Here is a 22,396-nt window from a genome sequence, read left to right as displayed (position 1 = left end):
ACAGCTCGCCGACCATTGGAGAACAGTGTACCACGTGTGAGTGGTGGAATTTGAAGAGATTGGTCGGTTCCTGAGGGGAAAGGAGGCCCCTACGGGCCTACAAAAATAGTGCGGAGAGAATTTTAGGGGATTCGATCGAACTTTGGAATTGATTGAGAGAAATCGGGAAGGGGGTCGAGACTTTAGACGAGGCAGAATTGTCTCCCAAGTTGGGACTTGTAACTAGAGTGTAAATAAATGCACATAGTTCTCCACAAGCAGTGAGTCGACCTGTCATTCAGCGACATTCGTGCCACCACACCCCAGACCATCGGACCGGAACCTGCCGCCCACACCACCGGGAGGACTAACAACTTTAACTGACCCGTTTGGATCAAACGTGATTATGGGCTACGGGTACCCGTTTGACACATTATTCATTTGAAACGATACCCGTTTGATGCGGTACCCGTTTGATATTGTACCCGTTTGATACGGGTGCCGTTCGACCTGGCACGTGACCACGCATTTGAGTGCGCCCTTCGGATATTCAGGCAAATCATTGGTTAGACCTGTGCTGTGGCCTTTGGGGCTGCCGTAGATTTCAGTGGTGAATTATATATCGTCCGCGACAACGTAGTTTGAGAGTACCAAAGCTATCACTGCTCGAAAAGTCTTACGCGTATACAGCAACGACGATTTCTTCCGAGAAGCCACACAAATTCTTGTGATGTGGTTCCATTCAGCAAATGACGGTATGATATCTTAAACTTATGTAAGACGTCCGGAATTTCATAAACGTTATTATAACATGGAGGGAACCCGTAAAAAAATGCACTCGCACAGGTGTTTTTGCAAATAAGCGGGAAAGCAGACACAAACTATTGTTTGCAAATCACCTATAAGTTTATTACATATAGTATATTCCGTAGGCAAGTATAAACGTGATAGCGATCTTTTAAATATAAAGAGGTACTACTAAGCTTTTATAAAACTGAGAAGATAGCAAAGCAAACAAAACCGGGGTAATTCTAGTTATAGTGTCTATGCTTCCGGCAGCCTGGGAAACATTTCCCCAAAATTCTACCGGCAGAAGCCCCTCATTGTCGGCGGAAATCAGTTCATCGAACGACGTTACATCGACAGATCGTTTCATTGACACGCTGTTTCAGTTCATGCGTTGTAGCATAGTATGCCGTGAATTGTATTTGGAAGCATAATACAAACGAATGCATGCACTCTGACCCCTGAAGCACTCGAAGTACCACTAACCGACCTTTTTTGTTATTGACCTAACCAGAGAGAAGGACAAGCGGTAGCGAGCTTCAATGACCAGCATTCTATTGGGCAAAGCCTTTCTCCTCGCTGCATGAGCCGTGAAGCGCAGTACCGCTCGCTTTTCCCACTAGCTACGCTGACCAAAGGATTGCTAATGACTAATGCCTCGAGTGTATAATGGACACTCACTTCATATACATTTTTCAGAGTACATAAGACGTGTGTAATGTGAGTGTGTATTCGTCCAGTTTTTTTAGAGATAGGCTGCCAAGTACATGGGACGTTTTCCATGTGATGTTCACATCTTAAACTAGGTTCCTTCTTTGCCCTTTCCAGAGTTCCTCGCTAGTTGGCTGAAAGCGCTCGTACTGCGCATGAAGAGCTCCAGTGGATGGCTTCTGTTTTCGGTGTACTTCTCTTTGTTCCTGGACAGCGCCCTTCTCACAGCCGTCGGTGAGAAGCCCCCGAATTTTTATACAAACACTCTGCATGCTTGTCCCTAGCAAACAATGCCCATCGCGCTTGAAGTGCATAGAAGGACGGCAATGTTAAGAAAAAAGATAATGCTAACGGCGCAATTAAATTAGAAAAAGACATGTTTTCACTTAAAAGTTAAATGTTTACTGTTTGCTCTCCTCAAGATAGCCAAATCAAAGTTAGAGTGGAGACGTTGCCCCTTTGTTTTGAAGAGCTGTTTTGTTTCAAAATCACTCCGGAAATTTACAGCAGAAAGTTTCAAACAAGATGTATTGATTGTCAACTAAATACATACGCCACCATAGCAGCTCTTGCACTGTATACTTGTGCAAAAAGGTTTCAGAGAGGGGCATAGAAACATTTTTACTACATCAAGTGTGGTGCTACAGGACTCGGTTGATAAAGGTTGAGCCTATTTTGAGCCTGTGGTGTTGGTTACCCTACCGAGAAACCCACTATATGGATTATGAAACTGGAAATCTATCTGCATTCTATCTGGATTTATGGGTTTCCAAAATTATTATTATTATTTTTTTTTTTTTGCAATTTACCAATCCAGTTATACTGCGTTTTTTGGTAGGGTATGCCCTTGCAGGGGGTGAACTTCTCCCTTTCATTTCTTTAATATATGGCCAGTGTTATTCTGGCACACATTTTTGTTGGGAGCACTGCGACCGGCCACCCTCCAGTTGTTTAGGGGGGTGTAGAGCTTCAGCGCTTTTCTTTAGGGACGGTCTTCCTGGTGCTTTTTGGCAGGCTGGCGAAATGTGGATCCTTCCGTTCATGGTGTTTGTTACTTGATTATTGTGACATATTTTACTGTAAAAGTTTCCTCTCTTGGAAAGTAATATTGCTAACATGCAAATGCAGATAGAGAAAAAATCCAGCAGTTTATCTTTGGTAATTTTTAGCTGTTGATGGAAATGCTGCTGAATAGGGTACAAAATGGACTGTTCAATGATGTAGCAAAGCGTGCTCTCGTGTCAGAACGCCCGAAGTATTCATGGGTCGCTTTGTTTCTCCCGCTGGGTTGTTACCTGGGCGGCAATTCTACCCAGGCTGTGTTGATAACACACCTGGACTGCAGTTTTCCAGCTGAGTCATCTAGACGTTGAAGGTGCAGCGGAATCTACTGCAGATGGCCCATTTAATTTCAGAGGAGAGCTGTCTGAAGCAGTTTCTGTTCTTATTGCTTTTGAACGTTTTCCTGAATCGAAAGGTGTATGCATCGCTTAATATTTTTTTTAGGTGTGAATTGTTTCTGTCGGAGTCTCAGTGATGTGATTGCTGCGTCAATTGCGCCAAGGGGCTGACCCTGCTACATCTTGCTACATTTTGCCGAAATATGGGTAATCTGCGCCAAGCCTGCGCCAAAGAACAAGTTTTGCTCGCCTTTCAAAACCGAAACTAAACTGAGTACCATAATTGAGCATGTGTGAGCTAGGTGGCGCAAGCGGCTGCCCGAAACTACGTACCCTGCATCAATCGTCCATCCGGTCTTCCACGGTTTTTCCCGCCGTCTCTCATTTCGCGCTCTCGTAGGTCTCGTCTCGCACCCTTTTAAAATGTTTGTAACGATAGATGCAAGTGTGTGCGGACGCTCCGACACTAGCTTGCCATGCCGTCACGTTGTGAAACGAAGCACTTTTTTGCGCGGCGGGAATTGCTTTGTGATCTGAAGCACTCGCTCCTGAAAGCAACGGCCGTGGCAAAACCACATTTGGTCCCTGCGTACCAGTCACCGTGGTTGCATGACGTAGGGTGTTCCCGTCCACATACTGCTGCAGATATGGCGCTTTTTAAACTGAAACGTAGGGAAGGCCGCCGCAAGGTAATCAACACTCCTGTTCTTGTTTAAATAATACGCAATTACAATTTTTTTCAACTCAGACGGTTGTGTCGAAGTATTGATTACCTAGGTTTCTCTCGGTGGGTTTTATTTTGAGAGGGACCCCCGTACGTGAAAAGTCTGTCGCCAAATAAAGTTGAAGACAAGTTAGCTAAAGCAAAAAAGGTAATGTCTGCATGCTGAACCCGCGCAGCGCGCTTGTTTGTCTCGAGTTCAGTCGTCACACAAAGCGCTTGAAGAACTTTTTCACCCTGACTCGCTGTCTTTCTTCGATGTGCTCAGGTTCGTTTTTTATGTGTGTGTGTTTAGCTTGTACTTCGCCAGCCGGCCTGGCAAGCACGCGTCGCTGGACTGTTTTTTGTCGTATGCTGGACCGTTACATTTTGCATACAATTTTGGGAATCAGTTGGCGACGGAGCCGAGTGGCATGGTTTCGGTTTCGATCGAACAGTCGTCTACGCCCCCACGACGAAGCGCGTGCAACTGCAAGCTACCGAAGTAGCCCTCATGTGCATGCGAACATGATTGCACGACAGAGGCACCAGCCGGGACGCTGGCAGTCCATTGCTTTACGTCTGCTTGCTTTTTTTGGACATCTGGCACATCGGGAACCAGTAAAACGGTGGCAAGCGGTTTTTTGGAACTGCTCGGCAGCGCCTACAGCACTGTAAACTTGTGGGATGTCTCAATGTCTCTTTGAAGACATTGAAAGTGGAGATTCGTTACCTGCCGAAAGCAAAGCGAGGCTTGCAGCAGCCTTGCAGAAAGTTCCGAAAAGCAAAAGGAAAAGCACCTGCTAGTCGGACTGCACCTTTTTCCATCTGTACAGTTTCGCATTGCAGTGCAGTAGTTACGTGTTTCATCAGTCGGAGACTGTTTCAAATCATTATATTATATAACTAGTCAACTAGTAATATATACTTATTTACTATTACTACGAAGCTGGTCATTTTATTGCATTTACTAGCATTTTCTAGCATTAACTACTAAGCTGGTCATGTTCAAATAAATTTAATATGTGCAGTTTGGTTCTCATTTATTTATAGCGGGTACATATATATGTATCTTTTAACTGAAGAATTGCAAAATATGTCATGTCATTGGCTTTTCAGTTAACATGTTGAAAGACTCCCAGGTGGTCTAACTTGACCATAATTTGTTTATTGCCGCGAGCAAAGTGGTCTGCCTTTGTCCAGCACTTAAAACAAATATTTTTATTTTTCAAAGTATATCTGCTCCGAAAGCCACTTTTTGCTGCTCCGAAGCACTGTTTTGGCTGCTCCAAAAGCCACGTTTACTGCTCGAAAACACCGTTTTGGCTGCTCCAAAGGCCACTTTTGATGCTCCAAAACACTGTTTTGGCTGCTCCGAAAGGTGCTCCAAAACGGCTGAGGCCAATTACATCACTGGAGTCTCTTCCATCACGCATTGTAGCCACATACTTTTTATGGAACGTGACAAAGTGGGTTTTCATAAAATATTAGGAAGTTCGTCTGAACTGGGATTTTCACCGAAATTTAAAAGATAGCATAGGTTTGCCCCACATATTGCCCGAAAGTTAGAGACATGTCTTGAAATTGTTATTTTTTATAGAAAACACTAGTGATAACTACGCACTTGTTACAAACTCGAGTGCTTATTCTGCACAGTTGAAAAACCTTAATACACGAAGCAATCAAGGCAATAAAAACGAAAGCGTTCAATATCAGGTGAGATGTGCTTACGTGCTTTAATTTGAACGCACCATGTTTCAGCGCGCCCTACCGTATACAATATTTCAACACCCCTCTTGAACAAACCGAAAGCAAAAAAACTCCCGAAGGGACTTGATTTCAATGCAACAACTGGTGCTCGCGCTTCTGGTGCGCTGGGGTGGCCTACTATGAGCACAAAACCATTATGTGCTTTCAAAATCACACTGGGAAATAAAAATGGCTAATGACAATGGATGATGACTGATGCTCAGCATCAGTCATCATATGACAAGGCACTGTTCCCGCTCGTCATTCGTTCAGCAAGATCCATACATTTATCGCAACGGTTATCTTTTCCAGTACTCTGGGGGGAAAATTACACGACACCGGAAATTTGTTTGGGTTAAAATGTTCCAGGTGAAAAGATAATGAAAGTATGACCCATTGCACTATCCAATGTTCCCTTTGAAGAAAAATATAATTCGCTCCAATCCATGAAAGACGTACTTCATGCTGCCGGCGCATTCGTACAACCCATGTTCTTGATGCGCGTTATCGAAAATATAGACAGCAAGAACTTAATCACATGCTGAATATAACGGGGGCTGCAGATGAGCCTTTCAAATGCCTCCTGTCTTTCGCAGTGCCAATACTTCCTGATTACATATACCACCTGGAACACGGGGAAGGATCGGACCTGGGGCGTCTGAACCAGAGCGTTCGGTCGGCCAACGAGACGAGTGCACACCGACGGAACGTTAGCAGTTTGGTGAGCGAGAACGGCAAAGTGGGCCTCATGTTCGCCTCCAAAGCTCTTGTGCAGCTTTTCTCGAATCCAGTCACTGGGACATGGACAAATCGGTGAGTCCACACTAATGTGTTTCGTGTCGCCCGTAGCATTTTCTGGTCTTGAGTGTCGCGCTGGAGTCGAGAAGGGGAACAGGGAAGGGGGGAGGGCTAATGAACACGAGGGTATGTTAAGGTATGTGCGCCGAATGCATTGCTGTATACAGGGCTACGCTTTGAGCTATTTTAGGAATGCACACCGCTTCATTAGAGCGTTCCTCTATATCCTAGAAGCTGCACTTGTAGCTCTATAACGGGATCACGTGCTTCATTATTCAGAGGATTTGCTCATTCAGAGCTTCCATGAGTCCGAAGGCAAGACAAAATCACGAAAAGACCGAAAGGTAAAAACAACTGCGTGGTGGCGTTCTTTCTTTTCAGAGCGCAGCTCTTAGGCGCCCGTTTCCGGCATGAGCGGCGTCGCCGTCGCCGTAGGCGTAATTGCGTGGTGCATTACGGGTAAATTTCCCCGCTAAATTTAGCGAAAAATTTTCCCCGCTAAATTTAGCCCAAAAATGTCCCCGCTAAATTTAGCAGGGAATCTTCCCCTAAATGGCACGCGAGGAGGAGGGTCACAGCCTCCTCTCCGTACCTTCCCCTCCTCCTCCTCAAGAGCTGCGCTCTAATTCGGCGTTACAGGGGATTGTAAACGTCTTATTTTTCATATTAACCTTTGCATTAGAGGCTATTAAATTTTAATAATAACGAAAATAAAATTGAGTTTTCTTTCGTATCAAGTTAATCATAGTTTGTCAGACTAGGCTGAGCTCGTCCATCTTTTTCTTTTCTTTTTCTCCACTTTCATTTGCTGGATCTACCATTTAGCCCCAGCCAACTTCCTGCCTGTATATATTTTCTTATTTTTACGCATTCTTATTTAATCTTACGTATTAAAAATATCTTCATACCTTTCGACACGAAAATTTGTCGAACATATAACATAGATGTCATTACGGAAGCACTGTAAAACCTAAATTCTGGTTCAGGAGCGGTAGCGTTTCACACAGGTGCTGCCATATTACAGCCCACACGACAAATAGCGAACAGTGTGAAAAATGGCAGCGCCGTGTTGCTCCTAGATATCCTCGCAGAGTGCAAATAAAAAATGATTCTACGCCTGAAGGCCCGCGACAAACCGGACCCAAATCAATACTCCAAGTGGTGCTTCGGCCTTGAGGCGGTGAAGGAGGAGTGGAGCGGGACAGGTTGCGAGTCATCTTTTCTTACGAGCTACAAGCACGACTGGCGTGCGCATAACTTCGATCCAGCACTCTGCCGGTAATCATACTGCCGCGTTTTCACTGGTTCTTCAAAAAAACAAAGGCAAATGAAGCAAGAGTAGAAACGAGAGAAAAGTCATGATTACGAACAGGTTGCACTGACTCGGAATAATTTATATTCATACATGGCAACTTTTGTTTGAGACAGGTCGTACTCCCTAACTGCCCTTGGAACACAAGAAAGTATGGCACAGTTAAAACGAAATCCAATCAGGTCCCAGAAAAAAACAGCTTTGATATCCAGTCCGTCGGCGATAAGCAGTGCTAGAATTTTAGCCCCTTTCATTTGTCGCCCAAATAATACAATCATATGTGCAGGCACTGCTAGAACATACTTGGCCGTGATCAATGAAATGGAATGGTTATACTAAGCCCTCAATAGCCTCTACTGATACTTGGTGTTTTCGACGTTTTAATGGGCCTATTAAGACGCCATCTTAAAGGCCCGGTGTATTCAGATCCGAAATTTCTGGGGCAACTTCACCGACCTTTGCATCATCTAGAGTTGGTTCCATATACGTCCTGATTTCTCAGGTAGACAAAAGTTGTTCTAGTTCGTGCGAAGGAAATATCATGATTCCTGTGGTTTGATGTATTACCTGTCTGAGGCGTTTATGATATATAATAAAGAAAGCTACAAATAAAATTACAGAATCATGTGACAAACATTTTTTAGTAAAACATTCGTGTCATTCGTTAACCAAGAAACCGTGTGTTTCATCGAACATCGGTCAAACGTTTGGGGCAACATTTACGCATTTCACAGAAATAAGAATATTACCGTAATAATTAGTTCACTGGAAATTATTTATTAATTCAGTTGGAATAACTGATTATTTAATTATATTTGCATTTTAGTTAGGGAAAATAAACATCTTGTTTAATTATAATAAAAAAGAATGGCAGAGTTATTATGTTCAACATTTTGTGATTAGTTGTTGGGATATCCTTTATGGCCACAACCTCATCAACTGCGAAGCAATAGCAAGATGCTGAGGAATTGTCACACCAGCATTTCACAATGTCTCAGCGACTATAGGAACTTGACGTACATCCTCACATACCATTAAATAAGGCAACGCAAAACAAAAAAAAAAAAGAAGTATGTTTAGATTCCAAAAAGGCGACCACCTTCAACAAATCTCCGCGGCTTTTTTTTTTTTTTTTGTCATTCCCATTTTTGCTTTGCCAGCTTTGAGCCTGTAGGACAAGCGTGAGCTTTTGCGCACCACCAATCTCCCTAAGCACTTCGAGTCTTTCTAGAATAGATGTAGTTGTATTCGGCGATGTTCAGCAAGTTTCTAACAAAAACTATAAGTTTATTTTACTTAACAAAATACTACTTGTGAAAACTACAGGGTGATTCAAGGAGACGCCAGGCTCTTTAAATCGACCGCAAAATTCGGTTTCTTAACCTATCGCGCTACGACTTTGTGCAACGTTGCCCACAGATGGTGCTTTTTTTTTTTTTTTTTTTTTTGTAAAATTTGCAAAGAGCGAACTTACCTGAGGAAAAAGTAAAGAAAGAAAAAGGCTTAGCTCCCATGGAAACGCAGCGACGCCACCGGTCTGCAAACAACACGGCGTTGTTTCGCACGAGAGACAAGAGATGCAGCAACGAACGCCGCCAACGAACGAAGCATACGGCCGCCCAAAAGCCGGCCTCTTTAGCAGACGATCTTTCGACTCAAAAGCGGCGTGCGTTCCGCAGGCGGCGAGAATTCGGGAAGAGGCAATGGCAGCATACGCGTGGCCACGAACACACAAATATGTTCACTGGAGTATTCATGCGTTTTTTTTTTTTTTGTTTCGTTTGTGCGAGCGGCAACTGCATTTTTTTTTTTTTTAGGTGGAGCGGAGATAGAGACACGGGAAGAGGCTTCACGGAAGTGATGCATCCAAATGCATATGTGGTTGGCCCTAATGAGGGCCATTTGGCACAGCTCAGTCTTCGGAATGCTTGTCAATAAAAACAAACAAAACAAAAAACGATGAGAGGCTTCAAAACGAAAATGGCCTGACGATTTTTTCTTTTCAAATCCCGCACCATACTGTAGTTTTTAACGTGTAGCCAGCTTCCTCCTGGTGCCAGTGAAGGTTTTCCTCAGTCCAATATCGGAAATTCTGCTTGTTCACATGGCCATCGAGGTGGAAAATTGCCTCGTCGCTGAACATCAGAAACTGGAGATGGCTTGGGTCAGCTGCAATTCAAGCCAGCTAATCTTGACAAAATGCTAGGCGCTTCGCCTTGTCATTTTCTGAGAGCTCTTGCAGGATCTGCATCTTGTACGCAAACAAGCGGTTCTTCTTCAAGACCCGGTGAACGTAGGGTTGAGAAACGTCGAAAAGCCTGGCCCCCCTTCGTGTTGATAGGTGCGGGTCCGCAGGGGCGACAGACGGGTCCGTTCCTTGTTGCGGACGTCTCCGTTCTCTTCGAAGCGTCTTCGAAGCTCGGAGGCCGTCGCCTGAACTCCGTTCGGAAGCGTCGGCGGACTTCTTTCGTCCTATGGCACTCCCCGTACCAAAGTACGACCTTAGCTCGTTTGCTAGGAGTTAAACGCACCGTACCGACGTTAAACGTAAGAAAACAGCGCGAATGACAGTCGCAGAACCAAAGACAGACGCGGTAGTAAAGACGAACTGCAAATCAGACGACTTCTGTACCCCGAAAAAAAAAAAAAAAAGAGTCAAAATAACCCGACAAACCATTTTTTTATTCATCATCATCATTGTCCTGCAGCGCCATCAGGCATTATCGCAGGGGGCGAATAAACTCTGAAAAAACATTTCTGAATTCGCGGCACACACAATCGCACTGGGCAAGGCATTCCACTCCTTAATTGTTTTAACAAAAAAAGAATTTTTGCCCAATTCCGTCCTGGTGCGGTATTCTCTAATCTTATGAATGTGGTCTTTTCTTTTTGAGATATAATTTGGTGGTAATAAGTAAAATGAGCTATTAATGCCAGTTTTATTGTTATAAATGTTGTATAAAAACTTCAAGCGCAAATTTCTTCGTCTTAATGCCAATGTAGACCATCCCAGTTCTTTTATCATGTCGGTTACACTCTCAAAGCGGCCGTACCGCACCAAAACGAAACGAGCGGCACAACTCTGAATTCTTTCTAAAGCAACAATGTGGTTTTGCTGAGAAGGATCCCAAACGGTGCAGGCGTACTCTAGCACTGGGCGCACATAAGATAGATAGGCGAGCTCTTTGATAGATTTAGTTGATTTTCTTAAATTTCGTTTTAAAAATCCAAGCGCTCTGCCGGCCCTCATAACAACGTCGTTAATGTGTGCGTTCCAGGTGCAGTCAGCTGACAGAGTGACGCCAAGATATTTAACTGTTTGCTGTTTTGTTACGGTTTCATTATTCAGTTGGTAACATGTTTCAACTTTTGTTTTGGTTTTGCGGGTAAAACTAACATGGGCACATTTTTTAACGTTTAACTCCATCTTCCACTTTTTACACCATTGCTCTATTCGATTCAGATCACACTGCAGCCGCGTGGAACTCCCCTCGTCTGTTATGCATGTATAAACAACACAATCATCGGCAAACAATCGTACCTGTGAATTTACACCGTCATTAATATCATTAACAAATATCAGAAACAACAATGGACCCGAAACGGACCCCTGCGGTACACCAGATGTTACCATAACAGTATTTGAAGTTTTACCATTTAAAACAACACGCTGAAGACGTGATGACAAATATGCTTTTATCCAATTTAGGATAGTCGTGTCAAAATTCATGCGCTCTAATTTGTATATTAATAGTTCGTGTGACACCGTATCGAACGATTTTTTATAATCTAAGAAAACACAATCAATCTGTCCGCCTCCGTCAACCCCCGTCATTAAATCATGATAAAGCTCAGTTAGTTGTGTAGTACACGAGTACGCCTTTCGGAACCCATTTTGCGAGTCAAAGAAAAAATTATGACAGTTTAAATGCCTCATAATGTGACAATATAAAACATGCTCCAGTAATTTACAACATATAGATGTCAGTGAGATCGGTCTGTAATTCGTAATTTCCTTTTTTGGGCCCTTTTTTGTGCACAGGCACCACGTGTGCCACTTTCCAGTCGTCTGGCAATGAACCATCATTCAACGATTTGTTATATATTACAAAAAGGTATGGAGCGATCGCATCTGCACAACGTTTTAAAATTCTCGGAGAGATCCCATCTGGGCCTACTGCCTTAGCTTCATCTATATGCTTTAGAAGTTCCAACACACCTCCTATAGCAAGTTCAACTGGTGGCATTGCACTGAACGTGCCCTGGCATCTATCGTAGTCGATGCTCTCAGGAGGCAAGAAAACTGATTGAAAATATTGATTGAAGGCTTCAGCTTTTTGCCAGTCATCGGTAATTATTTCGTTGTTGACCATCACGTCTCCTATCCCAATCTGATCATTACCACAGCGCCTCATGTACTTCCAGAACTGTTTGTTGTTTGCTTTCATCCCGTCCTCCAGCCGTTGCAGATAATTTTCTTTGGCTTCCTTCGCCTTTATTTTATACAATGACATAAGTTCTTTTAGCTTATTTAGATTTCGCACCGAGCTCTTTTTTTTATACCGTGCAAACACACGCTTGCGCCTCTTTATCAGCCGCAGTAGGCCACCGGTAATCCATGGTTTTTCTCTCTTTTTTAACTTCGACGAGTCTATACTTGGAACGTAGTTTTCAGTTAAACTGATAATTCTTTGTTTAAAGACTACCCATATGTCATGAACACTCATCTCCTCAGCAAGGCATTCGAAGGAAAGGAAATTGTTCGAAAGTTCAGAACTGATCCCTTCATAGTCACCTTTTTCATATAACAGCACCTTTCTACCCGTACTCACTTTTTTGCGCGAAACCCGAAAGTCAAGAGTTGAGACAACAGCACTGTGGTCGCTGATACCGGGTATGACATCAGTTTGCTTAACAACGGTAGGGTAGTTGCAGAGAAACAAGTCAAGTGTGTTTTGATTCCGTGTAGGTACAAGAACATGTTGTTTAAGTGCTAAGCTGTCTACCATGCATTTGAGATCGAGATTCAACTGGCACATGGTTCCACATGCACAAAGTTCCACGCCCCATATCATATCTGGTAGATTAAAATCGCCTCCAAGCACTACACAGTCATTCGAAACACTGGATACTAGGTCGTGAAGTACCTCTATGACAGCTGAGTCAGAGTTAGGGGGTCTATAGAACACTCCAGCAGTGAATTTCTTGTTATCAGGCAGCCCAACACTACACCACACTGATTCGACAGTATTGCCTGGCACGTCTAGTTGGCAGCCTTTCAAGGAATCATGAACCAGTATAAAGACGCCTCCCCCATGTGATGACCTATCTTTTCGATAAGCGTTAAATACGCTAGGGAACACCTCGTGATCTGATATAGAGCTATCTAACCAGGACTCTGTTCCCAGGACTATATCGGCTTTTACAGAGCTAATCAATCCATACAAGTCTTCCACTTTATTTTTAACGCTTCTGCAATTCACCAGCAACATTATAACATTCCTTCGCGCAATTTTTCTAACAGCACTTGGACGTCATGCACGCTTCACGGCAACGACTTTTTCTATTTCAGCATTCCAAGTAAACGTTTGACCGTTTATTATAAGTTTATCATAGGTTAATCTGACCTTATTGCTTGGATCACTCTTTTGAGCCTGCGCGTATGCCCAGAGATGACGACGCTTTTCCCTTACTTCAAAAGTGTAGTCTTCAGATAACGATAAGACAGAACCCTTAAGCTTGTATGCGTTCCTCATAACCTCAGCTTTTTCATTGCGTGAAGAAAATCTTATCATAACTGGCCGAATTTTCGTTTCATGTCGTTTCCCAAGCCGATGTATTTTTTCTGTAGAAGACACTTTCACCCCAAGTTTGTTTTCAAAAATATCCACTATCACCTTTTCTTTTAGCAGATCGTTTGTTTCTGACGTGTCCTCGTCGAGTCCATACACTATTAAGTTATTTTGTCTATTATAATTTTCCAGTCCAGTGATCCTGTCACCTAATGTCAAGACTTGGTTACTGAGGTGGTGAACGACCCTCTCGCACGCTTCAAGTTTGGGAACTGAATCCGAGGTAGCTTTAACTTGAGTTTCGATTTTTTTCAACTTTTCTTTCAATAGATGAGAGCCTCTCATTAGTTTGCGTTATGTGCTGTTCTAGTCTCTCTTTGATCGAGTTCATACTACTGTTCAGGGCTTTTTGGCCATCAAGAATCGCCTTTAACTGCTCTTCAGTTAGCGGACCCGGGTTCTCCTCTACATCACCGCTGAGTAAAAGGACAAGAACGCAAAGCGAGTCAAAACAAGCAGCGACACATTCACACAACGCTCCCGGGCGAGGCAGCACCACAAGGCAAACATAGTTACTTTTTACTTTCGAGTAGGAAGGTTTTTTACCTACCTGGAATGCGAGCAAGAGCTTGTTAGCCTGTGACCGCATGCCTCGGGTGCTGTCTCGCCCACTAAGCGGGACCGCTGAAGGGGCGGCGCAGGCAGCTTCGGTCAGTGTCGATGACGATGGTATTTCGCGCAAAAGCGCCGGCCAAGCCAACGGGCACAGTCCAGCACTCCTCTTTGTCAGCGGCAGACCGGTGGCTTCAGCGCAGTTGGTGATAGGAACTGCGTTGTGAAGAAACTGCTGAGCCAGACTTGTCGTCACATTGTCGCTTGCCGGCTGCACAATCCACGATGCAAAGATCTGGAATGCGAGCAAGAGCTTGTTAGCCTGTGACCGCATGCTTCGGGTGCTGTCTGGCCCACGATTTTAATCGATTATGTGTCCATTCAATGTGTTTTGTTAGTAAGGATGATCAAATAATGCATTGCCAACTGATATCAGAAAAGCTCGCGCCGCTTTTGAGTCGAAAAGATTGTCTGCTTAAGGCACCGGCTCTCGGCGTCGTATGCTCGTTCGTTAGTGGCAGTTGGCGTCGCGACCGCTTGCGCCATCTCTTGTCTCCCGTGCGAAACGGCGCCGAGTTGTTTGCAGACCGGTGGCGTCGCTGCGTTTCCATGGTAGCTAAGCATTTCTTTCTTTACTTTTTCCTCAGGTAAGTTCGCTCTTTGCAAATTTTACAAACAAAATGCTCCATCTCTGGGCAACGCTGCACAAAGTCGTAGCGCGATAGGTTAAGAAACCAAATTTCGCGGTCGATTTAAAGAGCCTGGCGTCTCCCCGTCACCCAGTAACTATGAACCTATTTATCCCAAACGCTATATACAGCAACAACTTGGCCCCTTGGCAGTAACTGATATGCGTTCATTGAGTCGTGTGTGTGTGTTTTGAAAACCCTAGTTTACGCAGGAAACGTCATTCTTAGCGCGTTTGATTATCGTGCCGCCAAATATTTTTATTTTAAATTTTTGATTATTGTCTACAGCGATTTAACTATATGGAGTGCTCAAGCCAGTTTGTCGAACCGGACCTCTTTCTCGGTCTGTTCGGGTTCGGATTCAGTGGCTTTGTAGTTCGCTCCGGTTTGGTTGTTATTCACGCAAGCTCAAAAAAATGTTGGTTCGGTTACCGGGTACACCAAGATCGAAACGGTTCAAACCGGTTCTTAACTCTACTCTTGATCATACCACCGCATTTTCTGCGACTTTTTCTTAAAGCAATAGTTTCAGTACCCATCATAAACGCGAAGTTTCATATCTTCATCGCATCAAATTTAACATTATAGAATGAGAAAGTCACTCCTAGCTTTTTCCTCGCCAAAAGTGAGTCTTTTAGTTTTTCGAGTCGTTCTACAGGTAACGATGTAGTCTACGTCTTTAGATCAAGGAAAGGCAGTTGTCTTGGTGTTAAATTGAGTGCTATAAGTATTTTATTAGGAAAGCCAATAAACAATACTGCGACGCCAACACCGCTGCTGCGAAGGCTAAAATTAACCTGCCGCCGCCGCCAACAAAAACTGGCTCATCGAAAACTGATTAGCGCAAACCCCTTCATAGAATTTACCTTACGCTTGAAACATAGCAGTTATCGCGTAACCGTTTTACAGCAGACAAAAAACCGCTACTTGAAAATGTGATTGTTTCAGTTTTAGTTTTGTTTCCGGTAGTTCAAAAATGTAGGGTGTTGATCCCGTTTTCAGTTAAGGTTCTGGTTTGGTTCAACACCCTCGCTTAAGCAGCTTCCTAGTTCTTCCCGATACCAAAATCAGACCATTGGTACAATGACCATTCAACAATATATCTACTTCATTAGAAAATAAGGTTTGTTCTAATTTTTTAACATAGCCACCTTATAGCTCCATAAACTTGATTCGCTGTTTTTGCAACAACCAAAACCAATATGATCAAATATCTTCGGCTTGAACTGCACCCCCAGAACGTCACATCCGCCTTGACAAATTCATCACTTGAAAACCGCTGTCCACAGGAAAATTTCATCGAAATTTGGAACAGCAAATAATCCGAGGGAGCCTAGTCAAGTCTGTAGGGTAGATGGTCCAGCTGTTGAAACAAGCATTTTCGGATGGCAGCCTGTGATTTTGTGTGACATGTGGACAGGCGCATTGTCGTAAAAAGGAACACGCAGGCTGCGAGTTTTTCTTGTCTTTTCTTCTTAATAGATTTCAATAAACCAATCCTTTTGTTGGCGAAGCTCTCCCCAGTTATGATTTTATTGTGTGGAATAATTTCCAGAAACAAGAGTCCTTTGACATCCCTGGAGACAGCTGGCATGACCTTTCACTGCATTGATCCTATTTTGGATTTGGGATATCGACGATAGACCCAGGTGTCACCTTCAGACATCAAAAAATGAAAAGAGTATCGCTCTTCGTCTTCACGGATTATTTTTAAGTTCCCCTGGCTGCACTGAAGCCTAGAGGCCTTCTCTGACATGGTGTCAGGATTCTTGGAATTTATCTTCCACGAACTTAGACATGCCTAACCATTCGCGAATATATTTTCGAAACTAAATCTGCCGAGACGCCCTTTTTTTCAGCTATTCGGGAAACCACTTGTCTTTCTGACAAAATAAATTTTGTCAAAAATATGAAAAAATCATTTCTTGCGCATTCCTGTGAAAGTTATTTGTATATGCCGTCCAGCGTGAGGGTAATATTTAATGAAATTTCTACCCCACTTACACTCCTTGTTCCAAAATGTTACATCGCAGGATGATGGGGCAGTCATGGGTTCATAGGTTTTCTTTTACTTTGTTTATTCTTTCGTGAGAAATATTTTTTCGCTGAGCGTTGCTACAAATTTAGAATTTCCTCACTTGATTCGCAGAATAATGCATTTGACGTCCTGTCTTTTGCAATGTTAGGTTCGCTCTGAGTCGCAACTGAACATGAACAACCTTGAGACATCTGTTTGTTTGTTTTATTCAGAGCAAGGTAAAACGCAGATTTTTTCTGCCTTGCGAGCCCCTGCTGCCGTTTGCATTGCTCTGTGGTCAACCGCAAAACAAGAGCAAAGTAAAAACAACACAAAATGCTAGAAAACGCAGTAAAAATACAATCCGCAGCAAAACCGCATTGACATACCGTGTAAAATAGTCACTCAAAACAATTGTACGGGATTATAGAAAAAATACAGCAAGGGGTACATGTCTCCAATCAAGACGCAGTGAAGACACGTTATTTGGTTTGTTCCATGGGGAACGAAAAAATTCACTTTTCAATGCGGTTTTTCCAAGCTGTGCCTTAAGTCAAAGCTCTGCATAATTTGTACAGCGGCTGTATGTGTGTCAGGTAAGTCAGGTATTAATATACCAATTCGTGTTTTTTTTTTTTATTGTTTTTCCTTGACCTAGATGTAATATAAGAGCCAGGACGAAGCATGTATTGCCTACTTCTACCACGAAATCCCGTATGAACGCCCGCGCCCGAGAGATTGCTCATTTTGTTTTTTGGCTGAATATCCTTAACAAACTCCAACACAACGCTTACCTTCCGATTTCTGCCGGATATAGACCGTTCCATTAGGGTCATAGCAGAGAGGGTAAAAGAGAAAAAAAATGCACTCCCCCTCTCCCCCGCAAGCCGTCCGCTCCGCCGAGTGGGCTGTAGCTATCGTCCGGCTGGTGTGCAAACTCTGTTTAAAATCGCGCCATTTTGGAACTTTCAAGCGCAGATGCGCAGAGTTTGGTATGCCAGTTATCGTGTAATACTATGCTAGATAAAAAGACTCACAGGGTCCAATTGCACTGTTACCTGCGTGCAAATAAAAAACGAAAAATAGGGAAAACTGTGTCAGATTGGCCGGTCTCTTTGGTGAAAAGAAAATCCGGTTGCTGTACCTTTTTTACTATACAAAAGTTCGTACTGGTGTAGGCCTTTAGCGACCATGAGTGGAAGTCTGAAATAATAAACAAAAACGTGCTCTCCTGCCGTAATACACGCAGTAGTTGAGGGTAGTACTGCCGGCTGACTCAACTGCTATTTAAGTAACGGAAAAAATATACGCTAGTTTATCATTTAGCAAAATAGAACAACAGAGAGCTATAGGCTGATTTTGGAGTAGCCACAACTATTGTAAGAACGCGAACCACTTCACAACGGCAGCCACGAGCGAGAGTTCGGTGTTCGGTAGAGCCCGCCGATACAGCCCAAAGATGGAGAACGGCAACCTCCCGGTTTGTCGTCTGCTAGCGGAGTCGGCGGCGTGCCCTCTCACTCGTTTTACCCCGCCCAACGAGGTAGAGGGGCTTAGAGCGATAAACCGGGGTTCCGGTCTGCACTCGAAAGTGACCCCCATAAGGAGGCTGCCATTGTACGCAAATTTGACCACACGTCACATGACCAAACCAAATACGTGACGTCACAGGAAAGATGGCAGCGCCCATGAAGCGGCTGGCCCCAGCTGGGCCGGAGCTTGTCGGATGCTTTGTTGGTTGTCGTTCGTCTCGGCGAGTTGATTTCAGACGCGGAAGCCGTCATATGAGGCCGGTCGAAAGCGAGTTCAGAGTTCAGCGTGGTGTTTGACGTAGGTATAACGTTAAAATACGGAGAAACGGTGTGCATTTCGCTGGTGACCGACCGGGATATTGCCACGGAAGAGACAATCTGACCTACGTTGCTCGGACCTCGGATTGATTCGGATACCGCTAGGATAAAATTTAAGGCGACGTTTCTGTGCTCTCGTTGACCATCGGAATCTTCGAGGTTTGCAGTGAAGCGTGTGCAATATATTTGGATACACAGTTTAGCGACGGAAATTGCGTGAGTCGTGCTTGGCGGTGTGCAATCGCGGTGCAGCTTCGATCAAATGACCGAGGGCTCACTTCGGTTGTGCGGCGCACCGGAAGGCTGCCTTGAAGCTGGTAGTTCCCGTGCCCTGCTGAATGATGCTGTGCTGCTTACAAATTGTTCCGGCGTAGAAGTGCACTTTCACGGAGCACAGGTGTGCGGCGCACCGAAGAGCTGCCTTCAAGCTGGTAGTTCCTGTGCCATGCTTTAGGTGATGCTGTACTGCTTCCGAAATTGTTCCGGCGTAGACGTGCACTTTCACGGAGCACAGGTGTTGCAGTTGGTATTGATCCCGCTGGTCTGTCGCACGTTTCGTCAACACAAACGTTTCATCCACACTCGTTACGCGAATTGCAAGCTGTCCGGACATTTCACCGAGCGTGTTACGTACCCAGCTCACGCCGCTTTGTGGCAACAGTCTGCAGTGGCTCATTACCAGAAAAGTGGTCCCACATCCATTTCAGTTCAGTTCGTCCACGGCAGTCGCCAAACCCCGAAGGAGAGGATTTATTCGGACAGAATGCCACTAAAGCAATGCAGCTTCTTCAGTGGTCAGGATAGATTCTCTTTTGCTAGTTTTGTTATACTTTCACGGATCCTTGTTCCAGTCCTATCTTCTATCAATATTCACTATTCTGGGACACTGCAGGTCATGCTCAGCTGTAATTGTATGTTCAGGTGGAGGTGCTGGGCACTTTACCCGTAGCCCTTCACTCTGTGTGAACCCGGCGGCTCTTTAGCCGAGTTACCCGATAATGGGACACGGCTGGCGGACTATCCTGCGTCTTATACCCCTGTCGAGCCGTAGGCAAAGTCCTGACCCGAGCCTGGCAGAACAACCGCAAGACGACCGAGTACCACAAGGAGTAACCTCGGAAATACACCACGAAGCACCTGAAATCCGAGCCAGTTGCTGCTACCAGGAAAAACCACCGGAATTCGGTCTCCTGTCAGAAAATCCGAAGCTGACTAAGCCAACAATGATAAACCTGTAGCAGCAAACCATGTCCCCTCCCACCATTGTTTGCATGCCCGTCGCAAATCACACTCCGACGCTTTTTCACGCAAGCTGTATGAAGACGTCAAGGACTGGATTGAACAATATGACAGTGTCGCCCGCCACATTGGGTGGACAGACAACCAGCTCCTGCAGAACCTATACTTCTCGTGGAAGCAACTGCCGGCGCTGGTCTGAGAACCATGGACCCTCGTTAACGTCATGGGAAGTTTGCAAGATCAAGCTGAAGCGCGCATCCGTCAGCCAACATCAACGAAAGAGAGCCGCATTCTTGATTCTGTCCAGGACACTGCCCCAATGAGAGCGCCGCCGCACTCGTGGAGGATGTTTTGCGCTTGATCGAGCGCCCACGCCCACGCCGACCTTGATGCTACAGAAGGCAAGAACCTAAGAATCCCATGCGCCTCACGTGATGGACAACGCCTTCGGCAGCCTTGTCCGCAACCCCCCAACAACAGTCGAAGTGTTCATATCACTGAGGCTTCCAACATGGAATATGCACTGCATGCCCGAGCCTGCCACTATGAACAACTTCCCGGCGTCTCGACACTCGAGTTGTCCAGCTACTACTTCGACGCCAGCCTCCCAGGCATCCACGACATCACCCACGACGTTGTCTGGGAGGAGATCAGGAAGCTACTTCCTGCCATCAGTTGCCCGGCTTTTATTTTGATTGCCGAGATTGTTTCGGAACAAGTTTGACAGGTATTTCAACCGAGACTTCTGCGAGCGAAGCGGCATCTGACAAACCAAGGGCAACTTACGCCACAATGGCACGACGACTGCCACCGGCTGCCCCTTAGTATTCAATGCCAATTCAATGAGACACTCTAACGCCGAAGCATTCCCGACATCGTGTGTAAGACTGTGCTCAACAAAGTACACCGAGGAAAACGTAGGTGATGCGAATGTGCGATTGAAAACCACTTTGCTACCACTGCATGAAGCCGACCATGTCTACCAGAGCAGCCCGTACCAATGAATTGGTCGGCGAGGGTTTGTGCCAAACGACCCTCGATTACGTCTCGAGGAGCGACCACAGGAGATTAAGGATTACCTTCGGCGACCTTTGTCCCTGATGCCGAAGGTGCTGAATCGAAGATTCTCTATCCCTGATTACCCCAAAGCTCCTCATGTCCATCACCTCAACAAGAGGTAAGCACGACAAAGCAGGTGAGCGGCGATGCAGTGACGGTGGATTTGGTGTCGGTTGTCGTCCAAGGACAATACCTAAAAATTTGCTGACACCAATTTTCTGTGTCCACTCCACGAAGCACACAATTTCCAACTTTGAGGGAGAATGCCCCTGAGTGACTTGAAGGAATAGAATGGTTGGTTGCTCTCAAAAGTGAACTGCAAGCATCACCAGACTTGGATAGCAAACAAAAATTGTTGCCAGCTTTCAAGTCAACGGTACAGCAAAAGGCACAGCCACGTACGCAATACATGCCCGAGCTTGCTACATTGATGCCGAAAACTACCAGGAAAATTTTCGGATTAGAAGCCAGCCCTGCAGCTTCAGTGCACATGACGTATGATTACGAGACAGCATCAGTCGGTCAAAGTTGCCACTCGACCAAACTGAACACCGACGTGCCAGGAGCGTCATCCGACAACAAGGTCCACAGGTACTACGACTGAACGCCTGACACGAGACTGTCGCAGAAAGAACTCGTTATGGAACCATTTACTAAGAATCAATAATTATGTAATCAAGTGGAAATAAACATATTTGATACACTAACCAGATAAACATATTTCCGCTTGCCTTCATGCCTTGAGAGTCTACACACCGAGAATTGTGTCCATTGCACGCTTTGGACCTTACGAGGACATTCGCTTCTCTGACCTTTCAATATTAATTAAGGGGTCATACCAGACTGGCAGACTTCTTGCAAGGGGCTGCACTCGTTCAACTTTTCCTGAACATGTGGTGCATCCGAAAACCAACTCCAGTGATGTGAAAATGTTATTTATTAATTTATTCCTTCCAGGGGCCTTCGTAGGCACTGCAGAGAGGATACTTAAAACTGCACACATGAGAATAGCATTAAAGCACACTGCTGTAACTTGTTAATTGGAAAAACAAACACACCTCTGAGCATATAGTTTAATAGTATGTGTTGATGCATTGTTATATAGCATGACACTTCCTATATGTATGACACAATAGACCCTTTGCAGAACCTTATCAAGCAACACAACCGTCACCATTTTTTTCGGCGCAAAGCACACGAATGGGCCCCAGTTCACGACGAACGCCAATGCAGCATTCGAGTCCAATAGGTGCTGAGCCGAATTCACAGGGATGGCGGACATAACATTCTTGTCGAACAAATACCCAAAGTATGAAAGCCTGGGGTAATTACAGTAGTAGCTACTGTAATTTGTTTCACTAGAATTTGGCAGACGGCAAAGGCTACGGTCTCGGTGAGTCAATACACACATTGGAGAGAGGCACATGACAGCATATCACCAGAGTGCTCGTCTGCACAGATTTGTCACACACCTTCGCTCCGTCTCTCTGATTGGCTCGAGGGGGCTGTGGCGGTTGGCCTTTTCCAAGTTACGGTGATGCGAAGTATAGACAGCCCACACTTTTAAAAAGAGTCTATTGAAGAGACCGAAAGGAATGGTAGTCAACATTTTTCAACAAGACTGCTCTCCAGGCAAGGGATGAACACAAATATGAATCATCTTATCCAGGTAATTAGAACAATTAAATAATTGACCGACTAAT

The 22,396-nt window shown here is 44.7% G+C and overlaps 1 protein-coding gene across 1 annotated transcript in view; it reads left to right on the top strand.

Moving 5' to 3' along the window:
• Positions 1 to 1,434: 1,434 nt before the first annotated feature.
• The window catches only part of LOC8041950 (synaptic vesicular amine transporter-like), a 72,427-nt gene continuing 51,465 nt past the window's right edge, over positions 1,435 to 22,396 (top strand). The window contains exons 1-3 of the mRNA XM_040219492.3: positions 1,435 to 1,465; positions 1,594 to 1,710; positions 5,922 to 6,138. Coding sequence (XP_040075426.3) covers positions 1,435 to 1,465; positions 1,594 to 1,710; positions 5,922 to 6,138 — 365 coding nt within the window. The remainder of the gene's footprint in view (positions 1,466 to 1,593; positions 1,711 to 5,921; positions 6,139 to 22,396) is intronic.

This window comes from Ixodes scapularis, unplaced genomic scaffold (genome assembly GCF_016920785.2).
Source record: "Ixodes scapularis isolate PalLabHiFi unplaced genomic scaffold, ASM1692078v2 PGA_scaffold2__306_contigs__length_199485367, whole genome shotgun sequence".
In the NCBI taxonomy this organism is placed as follows: Eukaryota; Metazoa; Arthropoda; class Arachnida; order Ixodida; family Ixodidae; genus Ixodes; species Ixodes scapularis.
Note: the sequence above shows the minus strand (reverse complement) of the source record. Positions and strands in the feature narration are given on the sequence as shown.